This window comes from Tenrec ecaudatus, chromosome 1 (assembly GCF_050624435.1).
Source record: "Tenrec ecaudatus isolate mTenEca1 chromosome 1, mTenEca1.hap1, whole genome shotgun sequence".
Classification (NCBI taxonomy): domain Eukaryota; kingdom Metazoa; phylum Chordata; class Mammalia; order Afrosoricida; family Tenrecidae; genus Tenrec; species Tenrec ecaudatus.
In genome coordinates, this window is record NC_134530.1 from 39,293,278 (window position 1) to 39,318,243 (window position 24,966).

The 24,966-nt window shown below is 50.0% G+C and overlaps 1 protein-coding gene across 3 annotated transcripts in view; it reads left to right on the plus strand.

Moving 5' to 3' along the window:
- PLEKHM2 (pleckstrin homology and RUN domain containing M2) overlaps positions 1-24,966 on the plus strand; it is a 44,745-nt gene that overhangs the window by 11,682 nt on the left and 8,097 nt on the right. The window contains exons 2-7 of one of the 3 annotated variants that reach the window (XM_075550945.1): positions 18,955-19,061; positions 19,499-19,608; positions 20,018-20,117; positions 20,573-20,660; positions 21,433-21,619; positions 23,270-23,329. In XM_075550945.1, coding sequence (XP_075407060.1) covers positions 18,955-19,061; positions 19,499-19,608; positions 20,018-20,117; positions 20,573-20,660; positions 21,433-21,619; positions 23,270-23,329 — 652 coding nt within the window. Of the gene's footprint in view, positions 1-18,954; positions 19,062-19,498; positions 19,609-20,017; positions 20,118-20,572; positions 20,661-21,394; positions 21,620-23,269; positions 23,330-24,966 lie in introns of all 3 variants that reach the window. The other 2 variants (XM_075550943.1, XM_075550944.1) reach the window with 2 other exon arrangements.

Below are 24,966 nucleotides of genomic sequence, written 5' to 3' on the forward strand. Positions count from 1 at the left end.
GCGGCTCGCTCAAAGTGAACGCCCTGGAACTTCCATCTGAGGCAGGAGCGTAAGGGAGCAGGCCAACTAATTCTCACTGTCCTCGGGCCGATGCCGGCTCGTCGCGACCCTGTAGGAGTTTACAGAACTGTAACTGTTTGTTTGCAGGAGTCGAAAGTTCGAACTGCCGACTTTGCAGTTAGCTGCCCGACATGTAGCCACTGGGCCACCAGGAGCTGTCTAGGGGAATCCATTTGACTGGAATTGGAAGTTTACTCATCTTCACCACCAGGGCCCTGGGAGGGTCCCACTCTTGTCGGCCAGGCAGCTGGCCCCGCCACATAGGTTTTCCTCCCCCCACTGCACATGTGTATCTGTAATTCATCTTTTTCCACCATGCTTGTATGTGTAAACATCACCAAAACAGTGAGGAAAAAAGTATCTGTTTCCTGTAATCCCACTGCTCTCCTCCAAGAAGAACTAACAGATTCTAAGAACTCAGTCATGGGTGAGAACCCGGAAGAGATTAATGCAGACAAAAGTCCCCAAGTGGAATTTTAGTCAGTGGTCAACCATCTCTCTCCACGTTTCCTCCAAAGTTCTCTCTTTCCAGTGTGTGCAGACCCTGAGGGCAGAGTGCCCCAACATGCCGAGCAAGAGGAGGGAGAGCGGCCACCCCAAAGCATCCGCCCGTCCGTCCGTTTCTCCAGCACCTGCTATGGGCCAGCACTGCATGGTGGGCGGACATACACTCCCTCAGTCAGGGTGGCTCCTGAACCCCACTCTTGAGGGAAACAGGAGGTTCCAGAAGTCACTTGCCCACAGTTACAAAGCTGGTCGTGCAGAGCTGGGATTGAACCCACTTTTCTGGCTCTTGCTCTTCCCATTTCTCCAGCACGTCTGCCTGAGCATAACAGGTGGCATGATCCAGGGGCTACCATCAACTCACCCCACCACTTAGCAGACATTTGCTGAGTGACTGTTAGGGCATGTGTGGGCACTAGGAAGAGGCGGTGAACCAAGCACACGGAGCTGCTGCCCCAGGCTTACATTCTAGGTGAGGACGCGGGTTGAACGAACTGCGGTGGGTTAGGTTTGTCTCCCAGCCCTCTCTAGTGGCCTTCTAGTGACCACGTGGCTTTGTAATCCACGAGGTGCTCATCATGCTTCTAGCCCTGCATTGAGGTCAGTTTTAAAATACTGGACTATGTTGTATGGGCCTGGGAATGGGGGCAGGGGTCCCTCCAACAGCGTCTCAATCTAACACTGTGACTTAGTGACTGGAAGCTTGTTCTTCCTCCGTAGCAAACTGGCTGTCAGGGTGGATCCAGCCCTCCTGAGGTCATGCTGGAGGTAGAGCCAATGAAAGGGGAAGTGAAAATGAACTCACAATCAGTCAAAGCGCCCATGCCGTGAATTTGGTTAAAATGGGCCTTGAGAATGCCCTAACTCTGGCCACTGCCAGTGGCGGATGTTCAGGCAGTGACTCAGCTTTCGGCTTGAGTGGGGTAGAATTGCGTGGGCTGCGGCGTGTGTGTCAGGTCAGAGCTGGCTCTGGGTCTCTGGTGCTGGCTGAGGACCTCTCCCCACTTTGAAGAGGGCCCTGGGTCCTGAGAGGTCAAGTTCTGTGCTGAGTCCAGAGGCGGATCCTAGTACCTTGAGACTTGGACACACTCCCCGTGTGAGATGGAGAAGCATTTTGGGGACCCTTGAGTTGTCACATGACCCAAGAGGTCTGTAACTCAGCCAAGTCCCCAATGTTCCTACACCCAAAAGAAAGATGAAGTCCATGGGTAATTTAGGCACCTACGTTCTCCCACGTGTCCCTGGCAAATCTCTCATCAGAGCTGCCAACCAAACAAAGAGCCTGAGCATTCTCCTGTGAAAAGACTAACACGTAATGATTTGGGACGTGGGATATGAATGGTTAAGAAACATAAATTTCATCAAATTTGCTTAAAGAATGGAAGCCCATGGAGGCAGGCATACAGTGTGTCCTTTACAAGGCCCCTACATGTCAGTCCAAGGGCCTTGACTGGCCCTCTGGGAAACCAGGCTGGTTATTTCCAACCCATGGGATGCCTATTGGTGTTCATTCAGGGCTGACTCCTGGGCTCCAAGTTGTGAAACTTTGTTCTGGCCAAGGAGGAGAGTGGGCTTTGGGTAGAGATTGTCTAAGGAGAGAGTACTCACCTGGGCCTGGTGGTGCAGCTGGTTCCTAGCAGCCAAAGCCTCTCTTGATCTTCAGGATGTCGAGGGAGGAGGTGCCTAGGACATGCCTGGCATGGCTCCCAGGCTCTCATACAGGCATCCATCAGGAAGGACCCCTTACCAGTCAACCTTCCTCTGGAAACTCCAGAAGGTCCACTCCCCGGGTAGCTGTAGCAGGAGCCCTCAACTGCCACTCTGTCTGCAGGTAGGAGGGCAGCAGGGCACCATGAGTGCCTTTCCGTGGTGCCTGAGCAGCTGTGGCCAAGACAGAGAACTGGATGGGCTCCTGGGGAAGCCAAGAGATGTAGGGAGGAAGGGCGGGGGGCTTCACTGCTCTGGGCCCCAGTTTCCTGGCCTGTAAACTGAGGGTTCTGCCTAAGTGATGATTGTGTGTTTTTTTGCTGACTTTTGATGTATTTAGTTGGCAGTGTTTGATTCACTACCAGCTTCTCCGAAGGTAACTTCCCTTATGCTCCCCCACCCCCCACACCCTCCTGCACCCGCATTCACATTGAGTGGGAATCCCTGGGAAGCGCTGCTGCCTGACCGAATGATTTCTACGGATGCTTCTGCTTTGGGGCTCAGAAACCAACTGTCCTCAGCTCTGGCCAGCACCCAGCCTCATCCTATGACTCCAGAAATCTAGCTTTCTCTGTAGAAAGATGGTTGCCAGTAGCCTTCCACTCCTTGGATCAAGTATAACATTATTGTTCATTTTCTTTTTATATAAATCATTTTATTGGCGGCTCTTACAGCTCTTAAAACAATCCATACACTAATTGTGTCAAGCACATTTATATATATGTTGCCATCTTTGTTTCCAAAACATTTTTTTCTTCTTGAGCTCTTGATATTAGCTCTTCTTTTTTCCCACCCTTCCCCATCCTCCTAACCTTGTGACCCCTTGATAAATTATAGATTATTATTATTTAAAAAAAATAGTTTTATTAGGAGCTCTTATAAATCTTATCACAATCCATATGTACATCAATAAATTATTATTATTTTCATTTCTTACATCATCTGTCTCCCTTCACCCATGTTTCTGTTGTTCGTCCCCCTTGGGGCGGTTATAGGTTGATTATTGTGATCGGTTCCCTCTTTCTCCCCCTTCTTCCCCCACCTTTCCCCTACCTTATAGTATCACTACTCCCATTACTATTCCTGAGGGGTTTATCTGCCCTGGATTCCATGTATTGGAGCTCTTATCTGTACCAGTGTACATGTTCTGGTCTAGCCGGATTTGTAAGGTAGAACTTGGGTCATGATAGTGGGGGGCTAGGAAGCATTGAAGAACTGGAACAGTGGTTCTCAACCTTGAGTCACCTTTGGGGGTTGAACGGCCCTTTCAAAGAGGTCACCCGATTCATCACAGTAGCAAAATTACAGTTATGAAGTAGCAACGAAAATAATTTTTTGGTTAAGGGTCACCATAACATGTGGAACTGTATGAAAGGGTCATGGCATTAGGAGGGTTGAGAACCACTGAACTAGAAGAATGTTGTGTGGTTAGTCGGGGTTATGCTGCACACTGCCTGGCTCGTCTCTTCCTTGTGACCCTTCTGTGAGGGGATGTCCAGTTGTCTATCTTTGGGCTTTAGGTCTCTACTCAGATCCCCCCCTCATTGGCATTGATATGATTGTTTGGGGTTTTCTGATACCTGATTCCTTCGACACTTCATGGTCACACGGGCTGGTGGGCTTCTTCCATGTGGGCTTTGTTGCTTCCCTGCTAGGTCTATGTGCATATATTTATATGTTAAGTATTAAGGTAGCAGAAAGACATTGGGCCTCTACTCAAGTCTACCCTCAACACAAGAACACTTTGTTCTAATAACCTGGCACTCTGATGCTCACCTTCCAGACCTGACCACTGAAGTCAAAATGGGTGCATATACAAATGTGGTGAAGAAAGTTGATGGTGCCTAGCTATTGAAGATATGTCATCTGTTGTTTCTTAGTGTGTACCCTTGATTTCTATCTCAACTTGACAGTTTTTAAAAGTGGGCCCTTATTTGCCTGGATGTAATAATGAATAATGCCTGCCACCACCAACAGGCAGTTGCTGGCATGTCTTAACTGACACTGTAATGTGTGTCATAGAAGACAGGCCTGTCCTCAGACAGTCCTAGTTGGTGGTGAGAAACTCAGGTTACGAGTACTTTCTTTGGGTCTCTAGTACCAGCTCATTAGAATAAAGCTATCAAAGGAGACTCATTTCTGTGGATCTGAGTGAGATTGATGGAGTCTGCTCAGTCTACTCAATGCCATTGTGCAGATACCCTTTTGAGAAGCTACCTAAAGCATAAGCTTTTTAATGCTGTAAAATATAGGAGCTACATTGATGCCACCTTCAAAAATGAATCAGTGGCCAACCTGGGAAAATTCAAAGCTTTTTGTTGTATAAAACTATAAATGGAACTATTCCATCAAAGAAGTAAAGTGTACCAACACTTGTTTAGATGGATAGTATGTCATCTCTCTGCACAGGTCTCTTATTTAGTAAAATACATCACTGCACTGGTCAGGAATCTTGCTCCAATAAAGGAACATCAAGATTAAAAAAGAGTGATTGGGTCTGGGGTCTTAAAGGCTTGAAGTTAAACAAGCGGCCATCTTGCTGAGAAGCAACAAAGCCCACACAGAAGAGGCTTTATTGTTCTTAAAGAAGCTTTGCTAAGACTGCAGACTCCACCCTGCTGGCTTGGCTTTGTTTACCTGTTTGCTTGTGTGTTTTGAAGGGGGGATGGGTGGTAAGCACAGCCTTTCCCTTCATATCTGTGCCTGAAACCAGGATCGGGTTGGGGACGTTGCCCTGATGGCCACCCGTTCGTCACACCAGCCCTCCCCCAACTGACACTGATATGGAGGAATATCTTGGGGGCCCTTTCCCTGGGGGAGTCTGGTGTCCAGGTCTGGGGAATTCTGCCTCCAACGTGGATGAAGGGTGTCATGTGACTTACGCCTGCCCTCTCCTTTGAGAGTGCTGCGCCTGGGAAAGAAGGCGGGATGCCTGGGAGGACTTCGGGGCTCTGTTGACGTACCTGTAGCCACACTGGAGAGAGAATTCCAGAGCGTCCCAAAGCCGGACGGCCTCGTGGGTGTGGGCCTCGGGTGGTGCAGAGGGTTAAGTACTCAGTGGCTAACCCAAAGGTTGGTGGTTGAAATCCACCCAGAGGCTCCTCGAAAGAAAGGTCTGGCGGCCTGCTTCTGAAAGGGCAGAGCCTGCTAACCCCAATGGATGGCATATCTCTGCTGCAGCTCGTGGGCTGGCTGTGTGTCAGGATCCACTCAAGGGCAACCAACTGGTGCCTTGCTATTTAGAGGGTCTCTGCAGCGCAGCCTAAAGTGTCTCGCCATGGCCCCGGTTGATGTGATTTTTAAAAGAGGTGAGGTGGCAGCCCACCCTTCCTTCCACTGGGGTCTTTGTTGCTTTTGTATTTCCACTTCCCAGACCTGGATTGCAGAGGCCGAAACCTAAATCTCTGTCATCCTAGTATATTTGGTCCCCGTGGAGTCCCTAGGGAGGCTGCTGTTACCTGGTGACCTGCTGCTAGGTGGCTTCCCCTGCGCAGGGCTGGGTGTGGTAAGCTGGGAAATAGCTCAAGCAGCAGGGGCCAGGTAGTGGCCAGACGCATGGATAGGCTTGGGTCCGCCCAGCTCCCAGGTTCTCTCCCGGGGTTGCTAGTAGAGATCTCCAGTCTGTCTTGTATATTCTATATGATTGTGAATGCGCAGGCTCCCCCACCCCTCCTCCAGTTCAGCCTGAGAGCCGAAGGCAGATTTAGGGTCCTGATCTCCCACTGATTGCGCCAGGCAGCCTCGGGAGCCCTTTTTGTTTGTTTGTTTTTTAATCATTTTATTGGGGGCTCTTATCACAATCCATGAATCCGTCCATCGTGTCCAGCATCGGGTCTCTTTGTGACGCTGGTTGACTAGTGGGAGGGAAAGGAGAGCATCTCACTTGCACTTGACCGGTTAGAATTTTTCACGGCCACCTTTCAGTTACCTATTGGGGTTCAATTCTGCAAGGATTTCTTGGTGCCGACCAGAGTTGGAGGCATCGCTCTGTGGTCATGTGTTTCTGAGAGAGCAAGGCAGAGAGGGCCAAACTGGCCATCCTGAACAGGGGGACTGGCCCTAAATGCACTGAGTCTGGGCCTACAGGAGTGTGCCACCCCCAGTCCCCTGAAGCCATAGGGTCTGGTGAGGTCTCGGGATGGCCTCTCATGATGGCCCGTCTTCCCAGAGTGCACCCCAGGAGCAGAGGCAGGGAGAGGGGACAGCTGAGCCTGGAAACGGAGGCCTCTTAGTTCACGGACTGGTAGAGAGACTGCAGCTTTTTTTTTTTTTTTTTAACAATTTATTGGGGCTGATACAATTCTTTTCACAGTTCATACATATACATACATCAGTTGTGTAAAGCACATCTGTACAGTCTTTGCCCTAATCATTTTTTTCTCTTTTCTTCTTTTACATTTTATTAGGGACTCAAACAACTCTTACCACAATCCATACATATACATACATCAATTGTATAAAGCACATCCATACATTCCCTGCCCCAATCATTCTCAAGGCATTTGCTCTCCACTTAAGCCCCTTGCATCAGGTCCTCTTTTTTTCCCCCCGTCTCCCTCCCCATTCCCCCCTCCCTCATATGCCCTTGGTAATTTATACATCGTTATTTTGTCATATCTTGCCCTATCTGGAGTCTCCCTTCCCCCCTTCTCTGCTGTCCCTCTCCCAGGGAAGAGGTCACATGTGGATCCTTGTAATCAGTTCCCCCTTTCCAACCCACTCACCCTCCACTCTCCCAGCATCGTCCCTCACACCCTTGGTCCTGAAGGTATCATCCACCCTGGATTCCCTGTACCTCCAACCCTCATATGTACCAGTGTACAGCCTCTGTCCTATCCAGCCCTGCAAGGTAGAATTCGGATCATGGTAGTTGGGGGGAGGAAGCATCCAGGATCTGGGGGAAAGCTTTGTTCTTCATCGATACTACCTCACACCCTAATTAACCCATCTCCTCTCCTAAACCCCTCTATGAGGGGATCTCCATTAGCCGACACTTGGGCCTTGGGTCTCCACTCTGCACTTCCCCCTTCATTTAATATGATATATATATACATATATACACATACATATATACATATACACATATATACACATACATACACACACTTATATCTTTTTTTTTTTTGCATGATGCCTTATACCTGGTCCCTTGGGCACCTCGTGATCGCACTGGCCGGTGTGCTTCTTCCATGTGGGCTTATTTGCTTCTGAGCTAGATGGCCGCTTGTTCACCATCAAGCCTTTAAGACCCCAGACACTATCTCTTTTGATAGCCGGGCACCATCAGCTTTCTTCACCACATTTGCTTATGCACCCATTTGTCTTCAGCGATCCTATCATGGAGGTGTGCAGTCAATGATATGATTTTTTGTTCTTTGATGCCTGGTAACTGATCCCTTTGGGACCACTCAATCACACAGGCTGGTGTGTTCTTCCATGTGGACTTTGTTGCTTCTGAGCTAGATGGCCGCTTGTTTATCTTCAAGCCTTTAAGACCCCAGTCACTATCTGTTTTGATAGCCGGGCACCATCAGCTTTCTTCACCACATTTACTTGTTCACCCACTTTGGCTCCAGCCGTTGTGTTGGGAGAGTGAGCATCATAGAGTTCCAATTTAATAAAAGAAGGTATTCATGCATTGAGGGAGTGTTTGAGTAGAGGCCCAAGGTCCTTCCGCCACCTTAATACTTGACCTATAAATATAGACACATAGATCTATTTCCCCATCCTCCTATATATATTTGCATGTACATGTCTTTGTCTAGACCTCCATGAATGCCCTTTGACTCCTAGCTCTTTCCTCCATCTCCCTTGACCTTCCTCCTGCCCTACCACCATGCTTCATCGCCACCTGGGCTAGAGTATACCTCTTCTCTAAGCAACCTTACCCTTGATCGTTTCCCACCAGGCCTGCCACTCCCCCTTCTCTACCATTTGGGGTCCCATGTTTTTCCCTTGTCCCTGGGTTTGTTAACACCACTTCCTTACCCCCCCTACCCCCCCACCCCAAGTCCCCCCGGAACTGTCGGTCCCGTTGTTTTTCATCCAGATAGTTCATCCAGCCTGTCCTATTCAGACAGACCTGTGGAGTCACTAACATGCACGAAAACTAGACAGAGGAAAACAAAGCAACAGTATACAACCAGACAATAAAACAACCAAAACAAACCACTGTAAAAGAACAGAACAAAACAGTTCACAAGAGAAAAGCTTGTAGTTAGTTCAGGGATCGTTTGCTGGCCCTTAGGAGCATTTTCCAGTCCAGTCTGTTGGGGCACCACGCCCTGGCCCCAAAGTCCACTTTCAGCATTCCCTGGGGACCTTGCCACTCCATTCCCTTGCTGTTCCGCTGCACTCCCCCAGTGATTTGCCTCGGTGTGGTGGGGTCAGGTCAGGTGCAATTCCCACACTGTGTCTCCGGTGCTGTCCCCTGTATCGCCCTTAGTCACTGAGGGGCATCATGTCTCATAGTAGGGCCAGCCATGTTGTTCTCTCTGTGGACTGGCTGCTCTACTCAGGAACATCATCATCACGGCCTGGTGGGCCAGGCTGTGCTCCACTCTCTCCTCCTGCCCCTTCATCTGCTCCCGTGTGCTCTGATCAAATATGTCCATCTCCCATAGCTGCAGAGTCAATGTCGTCCTTTGGAACAAATTCTTTTCGGGGGAGGGGGAGACTGCAGCTTTTAAAAGGGCATTTTAAGTTTCGATCCCTCTCTCCACTCATGACAGACCTTGCTTAATTTAAATCTTTCTTCTGACACCAACTTTTTCATCCTCCCACAGCTTAGGGTCCCGTTTCTGGGCTGCTGGGCTTCCCTCTTCCCTGGTCTTCCCACCTGTGAGCACCCCTCCCTGGGGCCGTGGGTCCCTGTCTGCCTTTCCTGCTCAGACTTTCCTTCATCCTAATTCTGCTTTTCCCTTCTTCCTGATTTCTTCTTTTTCCCTCTCCTCTAACAAAAAGTCGAATGAAGCCTTAAAGAGCTCTCGTGGGCCTGTCAGGGAAATGTGGGGCTGCCTAGCCACTAGGTCTGTGGTTCACACCTCCAGCCACTTTGAAGGAGACTGGAGGCTATTTGCACCTGTAAAGGATCAGTAGTCTCAGAAACCCTCCTACAGTCACTTTGAGTGGGAATTGACTTGATGGCAGTGAGTCCTGAGTCATGCCCCATGCACTCCCCCGCTTATTTTTAAAAATGTGATCAATTGGGTTTTCTTGTGGGAAGATGCCAATGTGAACACACCATTGTTCTGACCCTCTACTCACCAGTGCAACAAGAAAGACCACCGGAGGCTGAGCTGAGCCAGAGTCGGGGAAAGCAACAGGGAACTACAGGCAAGCAAGCGCCAGTAGGGAAATCTGCCTCTCCAACCTCCACTCCCCACCCGGAACATGCAGGCTGCTGGCTACTGTGAGCTGGGAATGTGCCCCCCCCCCCAATACCACCACAACCCTCGCCAGTACCCAAAGACAGGATCCCACGCTTCTTCCATACAATCAGCATGGCAGGCCTCCCCAGAGGTCCATTTGAAATGTGTTTGCACCGCTGCCACCCAGACATGGTTGGTTTCAAGCCTACTTTTGCTGCAGAAAACCCCCTGCTGTGGAGTGGTCTCTCTTAGTCACTTTCCCTACCTCCCTGTGCACCCCACCACAGAGGTCTCAGACCCACAAAACACCTCCTGGAGAGTGTTCTAGTCTGTCTGCTCCACCACTCGTTGGTGCTGAAAGCTGCTGACTGGGATTGCTAGTTGCCCCGAGAAAGGCATCTTTGGTACAACAAGAGTCCTATAACCAAAATACATAAAAACTCCAGCCACTTATAAAAGAACCAATAGGCTGGACATGGGTACAGATAAGAGCTGCAAACACAGGGAATCCAGGACAGATACTCCACTCAGGACCTATATTTAGAGTAGCGATAGCAGGAGGGGAAGGTGGGGGGAGAATGGGGGAACCAATCACAGTGATCTACATAGAATCCCCTCCCTGGGGGACAGACAACAGAAAAGTGCGTGAAGGGATACATCGGTCAGTGTAAGACATGAAAAAATAATGATCTATAAATTATCAAGGGTTCATGAAGAGGGAGGGAAAATGAGGAGCTCAAGTAGAAAGATGTTTTGAAAAGGATGATGGCAACAAATGTACTTGACACAACGGATGCATGGATGTATTGTGATAAGAGCTATATGAGCCCCCAATAAAATATATAAAAAGGACCAATGGCTCAGTCATAGAATGGGCAAAGATAAAAAGGCCAGTACTTGAATAGACATTTCACCAAAAAAGACTTTCAATGGCCACCATCATATGGAACTATGCTCAGTGTCAGTACCCTTCAGAGAGATGAGATACTACTAGGAGAGCTTAAGGTCAACAAAAACAGAAAAAACAAACGTTGGCAGGGATATGGAGAAGTCACAGCCCGTATACATAGTTGATGGGCCTGTAAAATTGTGCAGCCACTCACTCTAGAAAACAGATTGCTGTACAAGTTACCATGTGACCCAGAGATTGCACTCCGAGGGCTGTATCTAGGAAACGTGAGTGCAGAGACCAAGCAAGATCTGTGTGTTCATTGCATCACTGTGTCCAGTAGTCCTAAGGTGGAAGCAACCCAGTGTAAGGAGACCAGACGTCCCGCTTTTGGCGGGATAGTCCCGCTTTTTAACAATGTGTCCCGCGTCCCGCAGCGTTTTTAAAAAGTCCCGATTTTTGGAAAGAATGCATGACAAGCTAGGGAATGGTGGGAGAATAGGAAGGGCATATACGATTTTCGGCTGCCATGTGGCTATTTCGCCAGGATATGAGTTTTATATTATTTTTTGTTAATTTTATAATGTTAAACTTTAATAATAACAAATAATTGTTGAGAACTGCTTATCAAAGTTGGCAGTGTTGATCAGTTGTTAGAATTCGACCACCATTGTTTGGACTTAATGGACAATGGCATTTTTTGGCATTGGCAAAGACGAAAACATTTTGTAACTGTCTCTCAGATAATACACATCGTACTGCATGCTAGTGCTAGTTTAACTTGTGATGTCAACAAATCAGCTATTCTGCTAATGCTAATTTCTTTTCTTCGTCTCCATAAGTTGTTTTCCGAAAAAATTCCTGTATTTTGGAGGAAGATGGAGCAGTATTTAAATATCTTTTATGTTTCTGTGTCTCCAAGTGCCTTGAAATATCATTCTTCCTGCTGTGCAAAGATCATTTGATCATATTACTCAAAATTTCCCATATAGTAATGTTTCCAAAAATTATCTTTTTAATGAGGTATCATTTAAAAATATTGATAAGGAAAAGGTTAAATCTTGGGCATCAGCAAAAATCACAATAGAGAACAAATGGTTAGAAATATTTCATCATTTTGAAACAAACCATGTTCCATATAATAATACACTAAAAATTGTGGAATACACGCTGTCCTTACCAGGGACTAATGCTGCAACTGAACACGTTTTTTCTATTGTAAATAAAGTGTGGACATCAGAAAAATCACAATTAAGTGTTGAGACTTTGAAAGCCATTTTATATGTGAAATATAGTTTAACAAATTCTTGTGAAAATTTTCATGACCTTTTAAACTAGGACAGCAATCTACCAAAAAAAAATTCACTCAAATGAGAAATAGGCCAAAGAATAAAATAATAGTATACATAATTTTTAAAATGTATTATATTTGTAAATTGTACTTATGTTGAAATTTTAAAATATATATTACAATGCTATTTTTGCATTCTATGAAAAATTTTGTTGCTCCATATAGACCAAATTTTTAATCAAGAACACCCCCCCACCCCACCCCAGTCAATGGTGTCCCGCTTTACCAATGTTAAAATCTGGTCACCTTACCCAAATGCCCATAAGCAGACACATGGATTAAATAAAGTGTAGTACATGCATCCAATGGAACACTGAGCCAGTAAGAAATGGCATCTTAATATATGCTGTAGTGTGGGTGGGGCTTGTCATGCTGAGTGGGGTAAGCCAATTGCAAAAGGACAACTAAAGTTAAGAAAAGGCAAATATATAGAGACAAATTTATTTAGCAGGGGTTGGGAGGAGGGTTAATGGGCTAATAGAAATGTTGCATTGATGAAGGTAGAGTTGTACAACTGATTATTGCAAGTTGCTGTCAATGAGTTGTACTTATAACGATGTCACACACGCAAAGAGTACCTGCTGAGGCTGCTTATGTACAACTGAACATCTCATGGGATTTAGTTCCTTCTCTGGGTAGACTAGGGTAATAATTTCATGAGACATCATAATTGAATTGGAACTGAATTGAGTTGATTTGAATCTAAAGTCCTTTGGTTTAATTGGTGTCAAAGAAGGGGAATTGCTTATGAATTGGATTTAGTGATCAAACAAATGGCCAGAGAAGAACTCTGGCCTCCATCCTTCACCTGGTCCCTTCCTCAGCATTTCCCATCTCAAGAAATGACACTGTCATGGGTTTCTCAGACTTACTTATCCTTGGGCCTCTCTTTCTCTCATACTCCATATTCCAAACCACCAATACATGACTGGGCACTGTCTTTAGGATATATGAGGACAAGTGAAAAAGTACAGCTCACACACACACGATTTTATTCTAAACAAACATGTGTAACCGTGTCTCAGATCAGGGATGTCCCTGCTCATCCCTCCAAGTGTTCCTGCTCATCCCCCAATAGTGTCCCTGCTCATCCCTCCAATAGTGTCCCTGCTCACCCTCCAATAGTGTCCCTGCTCACCCTCCAATAGTGTCCCTGCTCATCCCTCCAATAGTGTCCCTGCTTACCCTCCAATAGTGTCCCTGCTCACCCTTCAATGGTGTCCCTGCTCACCCTCCAATTGTGTCCCTGCTCATCCCTCCAATAGTTTCCCTGCTCACCCTTCAATAGTGTCCCTGCTCATCCCTCCAATAGTGTCCCTGCTCATCCCTCCAATAGTGTCCCTGCTCATCCCTCCAATAGTGTCCCTGCTCATCCCTCCAATAGTGTCCCTGCTCATCCCTCCAATAGTGCCCCTGCTCATCCTCCAATAGTGGCCTTGCTCATCCCTCCGGGGACAAGGACTGTCCTTCGAGAATTCCTTTGGAAATCTTACACCATCCACCCTTCAGCCCTTATCTTACCTCTTTAGACTTCCTTGTAATCCCCAAACTCAAAGAACATTTAAAGGGAACATCATTTGAATCCCTCAAGAAAGCCAAAACTGCCTTTTTGACATGTCACCCACTCACTCACTGCCACAGAGCAGATTCCAACTCAGGGACCCTGTGGGACAGACAGGAACGATCCCTGTGGGTGTCTGAGGCTTTAAATCTTTACAGGAGCAGAAAACTTCCTCGTTCTCCCGAGGAGAGGCTAGTGGGTTTCAACATCTGACCTTTTGGTTAGCAGCCCAAGGCCGGCCCACCACGCCAAAGCTGGTGTCAATGCAGATGCTCGGGGTTCTTCGGGGCAGGTTAGAGAGATGGAAATGCTGCCTTCAGCAGTGTATAGACCTAGTTCTAAGATATGTAGAGAGACAGTAATGTCTTATTGTGGTGTTTTTCTTTAATAAAAGGAGCTATGATTCTGTAGCTAAGCTTTTTGACATCCTTGTATTTGGAATCTGACCCACTAACTTTAAAGATTACTGCTATGTCCCCAAATCCATGTGGGCAGAAAGACAACACTTAGAACCACTTGGCCGTCTGACCAGCGGAAGAACTTCTTCCCAGGAGTGGGGAGAGAGAGCTTCTGCTGTCGTGGGTTGCAGCGTTAACCTAAGGGTAGGCCTTCTTGCCTGGGGAGGGGCTGGCGTGGAAGAGGGCTATCTTTTTGAAGAAGCCCCTCGCTTTTCTCCTCGGACTGTCTTCTAGAAGGTCCGCTGGAGAAAAGCTCGTCACCACGATGGGTTTCTCGTTCTCGAGTGGAACAGGGAGGGCAGCCTGTGGCTTTCCAGGGCTCTCCTAGAATTGAGCAGGGTTTCCATCACAGGAGCCATCTAGGGAGCTTGAGCCCTGCCTTTCACTGGGCCTGTGAGTGGCTTTAAGAGCTGGGGTGTTGATTTCGTGGAGTGTGACTGATGACTGTGGGCATCATCACAGCTGCGAACATTCATCACCTGGTTACAGGGGCCAAGTGCTTTGAGAGACTGGTCGGGGCTGACCTCGATGCTCACCCAACCTGAAGGAGGGGGGCCTGCTGCTAAGCCCATTTTACGGATGAGGAAGCTGAATATAGGGACGTTCAGGAGCTGTCCAAAGTCACGCACAGTGGCAGAGTCCACGCTCCTAGCCATTTGCCTCTAGTCTAAGTGCACGTGATGAGCACATGATCATCATGCCTCTAATTATAGCTGGTAGTAGCTCCACCAGCAGGCATTGTTGGTAATTTGGCATGAAAGATGTTCATTGTGCTTCCAGGCGCAGTTCTCTTAGTTAGATTTGGTCCATTAATGTGGGGGTTCCGGAGTCCTCATTCCTTCCATATTTGTTTTCTTCCCACTCTGCCCACATCCATTCTTTATGGGCCTCGTCCTGGCGTGGTAAATAGTTAGCTGGCTGCTGTCCCACTGTCATTATAGGCGTATACCTCTGCCGCTTACTCACTTTAAGTCCTATTTCCTGGCCACCTCCCCAAATAGAGCTCAAGCTGCTGACAGAGCTCCTGCCGGCCCTCCATCATTGATTCATAGACATTCTCAACCTCCCTGTCCCATGCAAGAGCGGTGCTGGTTGACAGCAGGATCTGCTTGTTCCTTGAGTTCATGGACACATCGATCCCGTGCAGTTAAGAGTAATTGAAGATGTCATGATACTGCAAAGAAAATAAAAACAAACAAAATAAAAACACTGTTAAGAAACAAAACATAAGAAAGAGTGATTGGAGGACGAGGGAATAGAACCTTCGTTACTGAGGGTCAGCGCATCATCTTGTCTTCTTTCTTCTGCATAGCTTTGGCCAAGTGCTGTTGGTGTGACCAAAAGTATGGTTCATTACTATTGATACCATCAGCTCATATTTATTGAGCACTTGGTTCTCTAGTAAGCTTTGTGCATCATTACGTCATTTGATCTCCTCAGCCAGCACTGCCCAGTGAAAGCCTCTGTACTGCAGCACGTGCTTCCCGGCCCCACCGCCCACACTCTGACCACCACGCTTTCCGCTATTCGTGTTGTACTTGAGATTGTCTCATGGTTACAAATAGTTCCTTAGGCAATATTTGTGTTCTACATGCAACTCACTTTGAAGTAAATGTCCAAGACATATCCAAAGGAAGCTATAAAACCTGCCAAAGGATAGACAGGGAGACCTGAAAAAAAAAATGGGAAGAGCTAGCTGCTCCTGGATGGGAAAATGAAATACTGCCACAATAGAATTTCTTCCCAGTATCGTCTCTGACGGTGATTCTCCTCCAAATCTCACAGGGAACTGTAATGAAATTTGACTTTAAAAGAATGTGCCAGCAAAATAAAATAAGTAAAAGAATGCCAAATAGTTAAAAGCAGTTATGACAAAGAGCAATTGGGATGAGGTGGACTGCCCATATCAAAATGTTGAATCAAATAATTGATTACACAACTTGATGGATGTATTGATACACCCGAAAAAGGTTGAGCTGGTAAGTGATGTTGTATATATCTCTTAAACTATGGCCTGCGGGCCACATACGGCCCACCTGGTGTTTTTGCCGCTGCTGCCTGCCCTGCTTAGCAGCCAACTCATCCAGTGTGCATAGGAATTTGTTCATAGTTTTTTTAAAACTATATTCTGACCCTCCAACGGTCTGAGGGCCAGTGAACTATCCCCGTTTGAAAAGTTTGAGGACCCCTGATATATACTTTTTAACAACAAGTAGCTGCTCACACTACTAGTGTGCAAGCAATACTTCATGGGATTTATTTGCTTGGTTCGGATGCTTATGGTCATGGTTTTATAGGAAAAGTCTAGTCAATTGGACCAATCCGGTTTTTCGTGCTTTTGTCCTGCGTCTGAGTTCAGCGTGTAATGCCTGGGCTTGCACACCTTGCGAACGGCCAGACAAGGCCCAACAATGGCGGTCCCTAGCCTCCTGGAGCAGCAGAGAGAGGAGACGGTGTAGTGGCCTCTGAACTGCCCCTCTGCCGTGAGACCACAAGCACTCAACGATGCCTGCCTACCATCTTGATCAAAGATTCTATAAATCAATCGTGGTGAAAAAGTAGGGTTAGGGTGGGGTGTATAATGGAATTCTCATAGAATCCAGACTTTCTGGAGCCACTAAGGCTGAATGACCCCACCCCTCCACAAAAATACAGACGCTGTCCCTGGAAGTCATTGTAGACCAAGGAGTACGTACTCTTAGTTAGCAGAGAATGTTTGCCTTGGGTCCTATCGTTTTTTACAGAGTGATCTGTAGATGACCACGTTGACCACACATTTAGCTGGCTCCAAAGGTGAGATGAGAAGCTTACGTGCTTTACGAGCTCATTGTGTGGTGGTGACTGTAATGCAGAAAAGGCTGCTGAGAAAGGGGTCCAACTTGAAGAATGTAGCCAAAGAAACTGAATAGTACACGTAGAGATTTTCTTAATGACGTGTGCTTTTTGTACATATTTTCATTTAAAAAAATGTATGAGGGAAAGAAACATAACTGAAAGTGAGGGCTTGCTACAAGAAGAGACAATAGAACAAAGTACTCTAGCCAAGTGATACACTAAAGTGATACAGTAGCGGGGAGGCTGGATGACTACGGGTATGAGGAAAACAGATTATCCATTTACAAAGGAATAAAACCTTACCTCGTGTCATATATAAAATGGACATTAAACAGAAAAGTCCTCTGTTTTGGAAATGCAAGTGCTTTGGAATTAGACTGGGTATAACAAGCTACAAAGGAAAAGGCTGACAAGTCAGACCGCATGAAGCAGTTAGCATGTTGAATAGGGGGAAATACCCTGAGCAACATGTAAAGGTCTGTTGACACGGAGGGGACACAATGGCACCCGGCAATAAGCACGGTGAAATCTTTAACAAAGGGCAATGGCAGGTCGATATGAAAAAGATAAGCAGCCAGTGACAGATTGGGCTCAGTTATGAATAGGCAACTCACAGGTGCTTGTGCCCCCGAGTCAGTTTACACCCATGTGACCCTGCGGACAACAGATAGAAGCACTGTCCCCACCTGCACCATCCTCCAGCCCTCGCTGTGTTTGAGCCCACAGTTACAGCCTATCTCACCGAGGATCCTCCCACTGCGGTGCTGCCCCTTTGCTTTGCCACGCACGACGTCTTTTTCCAGGGACTGGTCCATTCAAAAGCACCTCTAACGTGCTGACACCAAGGCTCGCCAGAGTTCCTTCTAAGGAATGTTCTGGTTGTACTTCTTCCCAAGACAAGTTGTTTTTCCTTCCGGCAGTCCCCAGAGCTTCTGTATTTTTCGCCAACACCATCATCCAGAGAAGTTGATTCTTCTGTGTCTTCCCTATTCACCATGGAACTCTCACATGTATGTGAGGCGCCTGGAAACCACCCCAGGCCTAAGGTAGAGGTGATGATGGAGATCTTCCTGCGGCCAGGCCATTCTACACGTCTGGTGTTCGATGGAAACAAAAGTGCCCTGGCTTTGGCCAGGCAGACATTTTAACTTACTAATACTATAAAGAATTTTTAAAATTTGTTTTAGTGTACTTGGTTTACTCACAGTAATAAGGAGCAAATCCATTATTACATTTATGTTGTCTGGTTTCATGACTTCTGTGGGTGTTGGTTGTGAATCGAAGTAATGTGTAAAGTGAAATCCTTAACTGAAAGTGCCAGATAACTCAGCTGAATTACTAGGCTTTCTTCACCTTAATTAAGCCGTCCCAGCTGCCCAGCATGCCCCTCCCTGAAGGTGTTCGCTCCGTGTTGCAGTTCCTGTCTTCTCCTGTCCACGTGGCCTTTGCTCAGCCCAGCCTGAGAACAGTGTCGTCCTTGGTGTCGGGCTTGACATGAGCCTGACCTGCACCCAGATCCGTAGCCTGCTGTGCCAGGATCCTCAGGCAGACCCATTCACCCATGCCAGCTATTGGCAAGGCTGAGAACAGGTGCCCCAGGCCATGGGCCCTCAGCATGTACAGAGGGCACTCCACTGGGGTGCAAAACCTTGGGGTGGGAGACATTGACAAAGGATGCCTTCTTCTAGACCAGTGTTTCCCAAAGTGAGCCAGGCCTCCCCCCGCCCCAGGGGTGGGGCATGATCCAGGGCTGCTGTCAAAGCAGCTAGCTAGCTCGGCGTCCTGGACTCTCATTGCAGAGCGGTGGCTGCGGGGACAGGCACGTGAAAACAGTCTTTTTTTTTTTTTTTTTCCCTGAAGAGGGGGTGATGGGCGAAATAAGTTTGGGGATCTCGGCAGAACTGTATCCCCTGGTGATGTTGGGCTCTGGCCTCAAGCCTGTGACTCTTGAAACCTACACAGGGACTTGAAACTCCTTGGCATCATTGAGCTGTTGCCAGGAGAAGCTCTTCTTGGGGACGGGCTCTAAGGACTCAGCCTTCAGGAATCTCCATGAAGCATAAGCAGCTGGTGAGGGGCGACGGAGGCCAGCTCCCCAACCGGCCACAACAGTCACATTATCTGCCTGGGAGTTACCCAGCCACTGCCCTGACCCCAGAAGGCCTGTTGCCCTCCTCTTCCTCCATTACCAACCAGGTGCTGTATGTTCTTTCTCCCAGCTGCAGAGCTACTTTGCAGCCTGTGAGGACGAGACCCCAGCCATCCGGAACCACGATAAAGTTCTGCAGCGGCTCTGTGAGCACTTGGACCATGCCCTGCTCTACGGGTGAGCAGGACAAGACAGGAGGGCTCCACAGACATCAGTGCCTAGTCGTGTCCACCCTTGAGTTCTCCTTTCCACAGGCTTCTGTGGATCTCCCAGTCATTTGTCTCTCAACAAATAAACTCACTGCCATCGAGTGGATGCCGTCTCATAGTGACCCAATAGGACAGGGTGGAACTGTTCCTGTGAGTTTCTAAGACCATAACTGCAAGAGCAGAAAGCCACGTCTTTATCCTGAGGAGCAGCTGGTGGTTTCGAACTGCTGACCAGCGAGTAACTACCACGCCGCATTTGTCCCTGGGCAGGCATTATTGCCTGGCGGGCGGAACAGCAGCAAATATGAGAGAGTCTGAAGTTGAGTGGTTGTCTCTAGATCAGGAAGTACCGCGAGCTAACTACTGAGGGTGCCTCTCATACCATCCCCCATCCTGTTTTCTCAGCCTGCAGGACCTCTCGTCTGGCTACTGGGTGCTCGTGGTGCATTTCACCCGGAGAGAAGCCATCAAACAGATCGAGGTGCTGCAGCATGTGGCCACCAACCTGGGGCGCAGTGAGTTGTTACGGGGGATGCTGGGGAGGTGGAAAGCCTCGGGTGAGCAGTGGCCTTGGGTGTAGAATGCTAGGGCCCTCCCTGTAGATGCGAGTTTGTTGGCGTCTTCATGATGGGGTCGAGGGGAGCCAGAGAAGGAATTCTAGCCCAAGCATATGATGTGGTGCTGGGATGAAGGCCTGTGCACAGCATCCACGTGGACCCCTGGCATTCTCAGCCCAGCTGAAGTCTACAATCTGCCCTCCTCCTGGAGTTCCCAGCCAGCTGCAGGCTGGGGTCTGGCAGAGAAAAGCAAGCTCAGGGGCAGTGGAACTACCATCAAGGGAGAAGTCTGTGGGAGTCGTGGGTCCCCTCCCTTGCTCTGCAAAGAAGTCCACTCCCTGATGACCTTCCTGCCCATTGTTTGCAGGCCGGGCCTGGCTGTACCTGGCCCTCAACGAGAACTCGCTGGAGAGCTACCTGCGGCTCTTCCAGGAGAACCTGGGCCTGCTGCATAAGTACTACGTCAAGTGAGTGCCCCGGCCGTCCACTCCACAGCGCCCTCTGGTCTCATCCCAGGGATGTGTCACATGCACATCTCAGCGTGCCCACCAGTGGCCAATCTGGCCTTGCGGGCTGAGGACACCTCAGTGATGACCAGAGGCACAGGAGGCTAGCTCGCCCCTGAGGGCTGTGGTTAGTGCTGTGTTCCCTGGCCTCTGTAGTGGCTGGTGCTGCCTTAGAGCGGTCTTCAGACCCATCTGGATGCCCACCTCCCCTGGCACAACCTCGTATGGGTTCCTGAGGGAGCAGCTGCTGAGAGAGAGCCCGATGCGCTTAGGCTATAGGCCCCGGCTCTGAATCGCTCCGTGTGTGGCGGGTGATGGCTGGAGGCTGAGTGTAGTTCAGGAGGGTCATGGGTCAACTTTCAACCTGGTGAGCATGGGGACTCAGCACCTCCACCACCCCTCCCTGTGCCTTGCAGGAATGCCCTCGTCTGCAGCCACGATCACCTGACTCTCTTCCTGACCTTGGTGTCGGGGCTGGAGTTCATCCGCTTCGACCTGGAGCTGGTGAGACCCGACAGCAGTGGGGCTGGGGCGTAGGGTGTCTTTCCAGGCCCAGCTTATTTGACAGAGAATGGTTTCAGGGCCTCGGTAGTGACCAGGAGGGAAGAACGATGGTTCTCTTCGGCTCACTTCGAGCCCGAATTCCTGCTCCAGTGGCTTCTATGTCTTTAGCCCAACCCCGAGAAAAGCCACCTGGCCCTGGGTTTCTCAGCCTGGAGGGGGCGGGTTCTCCTTTGTGGTGAGGGCTGGAGGGTCAGAGGCTCCATGCTCCCAGTTACTCTCGGCCACCACTGTCACGCCAGGCTCCTCCATCCCACACCCTGTAGTGAGGGACAGTGGCCCAGAAAGAGCTAAAGCGGGTCCACAGTGCCTCTCAGACCCTGGCTCATCGAGATGGACTCAGCTGCCCCTGCTTATTAAGTTGCCTTCCTTGTCCCTACCCCAGCAACCTATGCTGCAGTAGGAACTCGGCCAGGAGGAACAAGGTTCCCTAGTCATGAAAGGCCGAGAGGTGTCAGAAGGCATAGCGTAGCTTGTAGCTGGGTTTGGGTAATCTCTGTTCATTTGCAGCTCACAACTTGAAAAGCCAGACCATTCAAATGGCTCTTTTTAGCAGCTTATTTCAGAACGTCCTGCCCTCCAGGTATTGATTCCCAGAGAGAGACTAGACCTGGGCCATCTTGGCCCTGAGCCTGGACTCTGCAGTTCGAGAAAGACCAGGTGTTCTCGCCTTCCAGGGCCCCCCACCAGGCGCCAATTCCTGCTCTGTCCTCAGGACGCCCCTTACTTGGACCTGGCACCCTACATGCCCGACTACTATAAGCCTCAGTACCTGCTGGACTTCGAAGACCGGCTGCCTAGCTCAGTCCATGGCTCGGACAGCCTGTCCCTCAACTCCTTCAACTCCGTCACGTCCACCAACCTGGAGTGGGATGACAGTGCCATCGCCCCGTCTAGCGAGGGTGAGTGGCCCTGGGCCACAAGGAGCCCCGGTGGCGCTGTGGGGTAAGCGCTGGCAGCTCAGACCCACCAGCTGCCCCTCGGGAGAAAGGGCTCTCTGTCTGCTCCCGTGAAGGTCTATAGTCTGGGAAACCAAGCCTCCCTGTGCAGGGTCTCCATGAGTCGGAATTGACTTGAAGGCAGTGGGGTGATCCCGGCTGGGGCCTGTCTTCCTTTGCTTGTTTTAGTTCAGTGGTTGAAATTTTAAGTTAAACAGAGGAAGCCATTTCCCAGGCTCTAGTTCCCCCAGAGTCCTTGTGGGGCTGAAAAAAACTGATCCTGGACAATGGCCTTTGTCTGCCCCCCACTACCCTCTGCTGTGGGAAGGTTGCATGCTGCCATGAGGCTGACAGGTTTCAGTGGTATTTCCAGACCAAGACAAACTGGGACCTGGTTGTGTGGTTTCCAAAGCTCAGCCCGTGAAAACCCCCAGGAGGAGCATGGCATTGTGGTCCTGTTGGACCCTGGCATGGCCGGGAGTAAGAGGCCCAAGCCACGGCACAGCAGGATGGTCCTGTTGGGCCCCAGTACAGCCCGGAGTCTGGGGCCCACGCCACGGCACCGCTGGGTGGTCCTGTTGGGCCTGGGCACTTCCGGGAGTTAGAGGCCTCGACCCGCAAGTCCCTTTCTAGACGGTGCCTAGGAGCCACTCTGAGCACGGAGGATCAGCAGTGTGCCTGCTTTGGGGGGTTGTCCTACCCAGATTCTACGCACAAAGAGGCTAAGAAGCCCCAGGGAAAAGACAGAGCTGGCAGGTCAGACAAACGTTTAGGGGAAAATGGTTCACCATTTCTCATCTGTCGTCCAGCTTCTCAGAGTCCCTCCTGCCTGCGGTACTGTGTTAGAGATGGTTGTGCCCATTGCATCGGGGCCTGAGGGTTACCAGCTCATCATGTGGGGCGAGAGGGCGCCTTGCCACTGCAGGGCAGGACTCCTGCTCCTTTCTAAACCCAGCTGCTCCTTCCCCTTCGCCCCTGGGGAAAGTGGATTTCGTCATGCACTGTTCCCAGCCCCCTCCAGAGAAGGGAACCCAAGCCAAGTTCAGACACTGGGCTCCTCAGCTTTGGCTGTGACCTTCCTCCCGTTTCTGCTGGCACCCACGTCTGATGTTCTGGGGGAGGGGTCACATTCAGTCTGCATACACTCGCTGTCCATGCTGAAAATGGCCACTCTAGGGTTGGGTTGAACCTTGAAGGAGCAGCCCAAGTACCTGGGGATGGAGGTATCCGTGTCTGCACTCCCCCCCCCCCCCCGCCCCCGTCATTGAGATTGAGAGATTCTACAACTGGGGCTGCTGGAGCAGGACCTGTGTGTGCCCCACCCTGCTCCCTGCAGGGTGTGGAGGGACGAGGAGGGGTAGAAAGCCAGGTTAGGTATGAGGGACCCCAGGTACTTCTCCACCAGAACCAGGTTCTGGGTCTTGCTGGCTGCTCAGAGGTGCGGGCGGACCTGAGTTGGGGCTAGCTGTGGCCCGATCAGCTCTTCCGAGGTGGCTGGAGAGCGTGTGACAGTCGCTTTCCTCTGGTTCTCACCCCACCCCCACTCCCTCCCCCAGCCCCCGGCCTTCCACTACCTGTGTTTCTAATCTTCAGTTTTGTCCCTCGTTTTTATAGATTATGATTTTGGAGATGTGTTTCCAGCAGTGCCGTCTGTACCCAGCACAGACTGGGAAGGTGGGCAGAGTCCGCTGTCACCCTTTTCCTGTGTTGCCACGTTGCCATGCCAAGCTTGCCGCATGTCTCAAAATCAGCCCCTTGCTAATTACGATAACAATGTCATAAAGCCAAGTCTGGTGTGCGGGTAGATGGAATTCTGCAGTAGGAGCACCTGTCCAGGTTTAGCGCCAGCCTAGTCCCCTCTCCCAGTGCAGGACAGCTGGCCCTGTGGAGTCACTAAGCTACCATGACTGCTTTTCCAGCCAGGTGCCTGGCTCCATCACCTGCAGCGAGGAAACTGCTAAGTGGGTCAGGTTCGCTGTGGCAAACAGGCTCTCACAGGCGGGGCTAAGCTCCTTCCAGTCACACCTCTGGGCCACAGCACTGAAGGAGGAGTCGACATCAGGGGTGTGGCTCCTCCAGTCCCTTCCGCAGGGTGTCCTCACCCGGGTTTTTGAAAGAGGTCCACCTGAGCGGAGACTTCTTGTGAGGGTGCACCACCACCTCCACCCCGCCTCTGGGCTTGTGCACCTCCCCAGAGCGAGTTACCCAGGCTTCCACGGTCATGCAGGACAATGGGCCTGTTTCTGGGCTGGCTAGCACTCCCACCAACACTGAGGCTAGCAAGGGCTCCCAGTAGAAAGTGCTTCTTGTCCTGCGACCCACTCCCAGCCCCAGGGCCCAGCCTCATGGAGGGCAGTGGGGATGAGGAACCAAGGCTGTCCAAGGTGCCTGGGGCGGAGGAGTGGGTCGCAGGTGGTCTTTCCTCAAGCTCTGTGAGTGTGGGGTGACTTGGCTGACACAATACAGCACGCGGAAGAGTCAGGGCCATCCTCCAGCTCAGGGAGCTGCTTGGAGGAACCCCACATTCAGATGAGCATGAACCCAGAATTCCATCCAGACATCCTTGATTCTCCTGGCTCCTCTCCTCGCAGCGCACACTGGGCATTGATTCCCCCTACCCCTCTGAATCTAACAACTAACCCTCCTCACGACCCAGCTACTTCCTTTCCTGTCTGTTGCAAGGCCTGCACCTGATAGCAAGCCTGCCCTCCCTCTGCAGCCCTTCAGCGCGCCCGTGGCCTGAGAACTAACAGCCTGCGTAACAGTGTTTGTTGGGGCGGGCTGAGCCCTGGGGCTGGCTGGTGAGATTTAACTTGGCAGAGGTGTCCTGCCTTGCGGAGAATTCCCCAACACTGGCAGTTCACCTGAGAGGCGCGGGCTTCTCCTTGGGCCTGGGAGAAAACTAAGTTTGGGGACAGCTCCATGCTCAGAGCTCTTGGGGCCCACTTTCAGAACCAGTGAGCCACCCTAGCCTTCACCCTCACAGACTTGCCACTCAGCGCTCCTCCCCAGAGCAACCTTTGGTGCTAGGGACCCGCAGGGCTGGACAAGGCCCGCTCAGCAGCCAAAAGAGCAGGATTCTCTGCATCTGAGCGCTCAGGCTGCTCTGGGTCCCAGGCAATCTGAAGAACGCACGCCCCATCTTCCACTGGGGTTGTCTAGCAGAGCGAGCCATCGCCCCCAGCTTTGTCCATACCTGAAAAGACTGTACTGAAAACAGACCAAAAAGGACTAAGTCAGCAATCTGTAGGGGCGCCAACTGACAGCAGCTGCTGAAGCTATTAAAGAGGAGCCTTCCGGGCAGTGAGTTC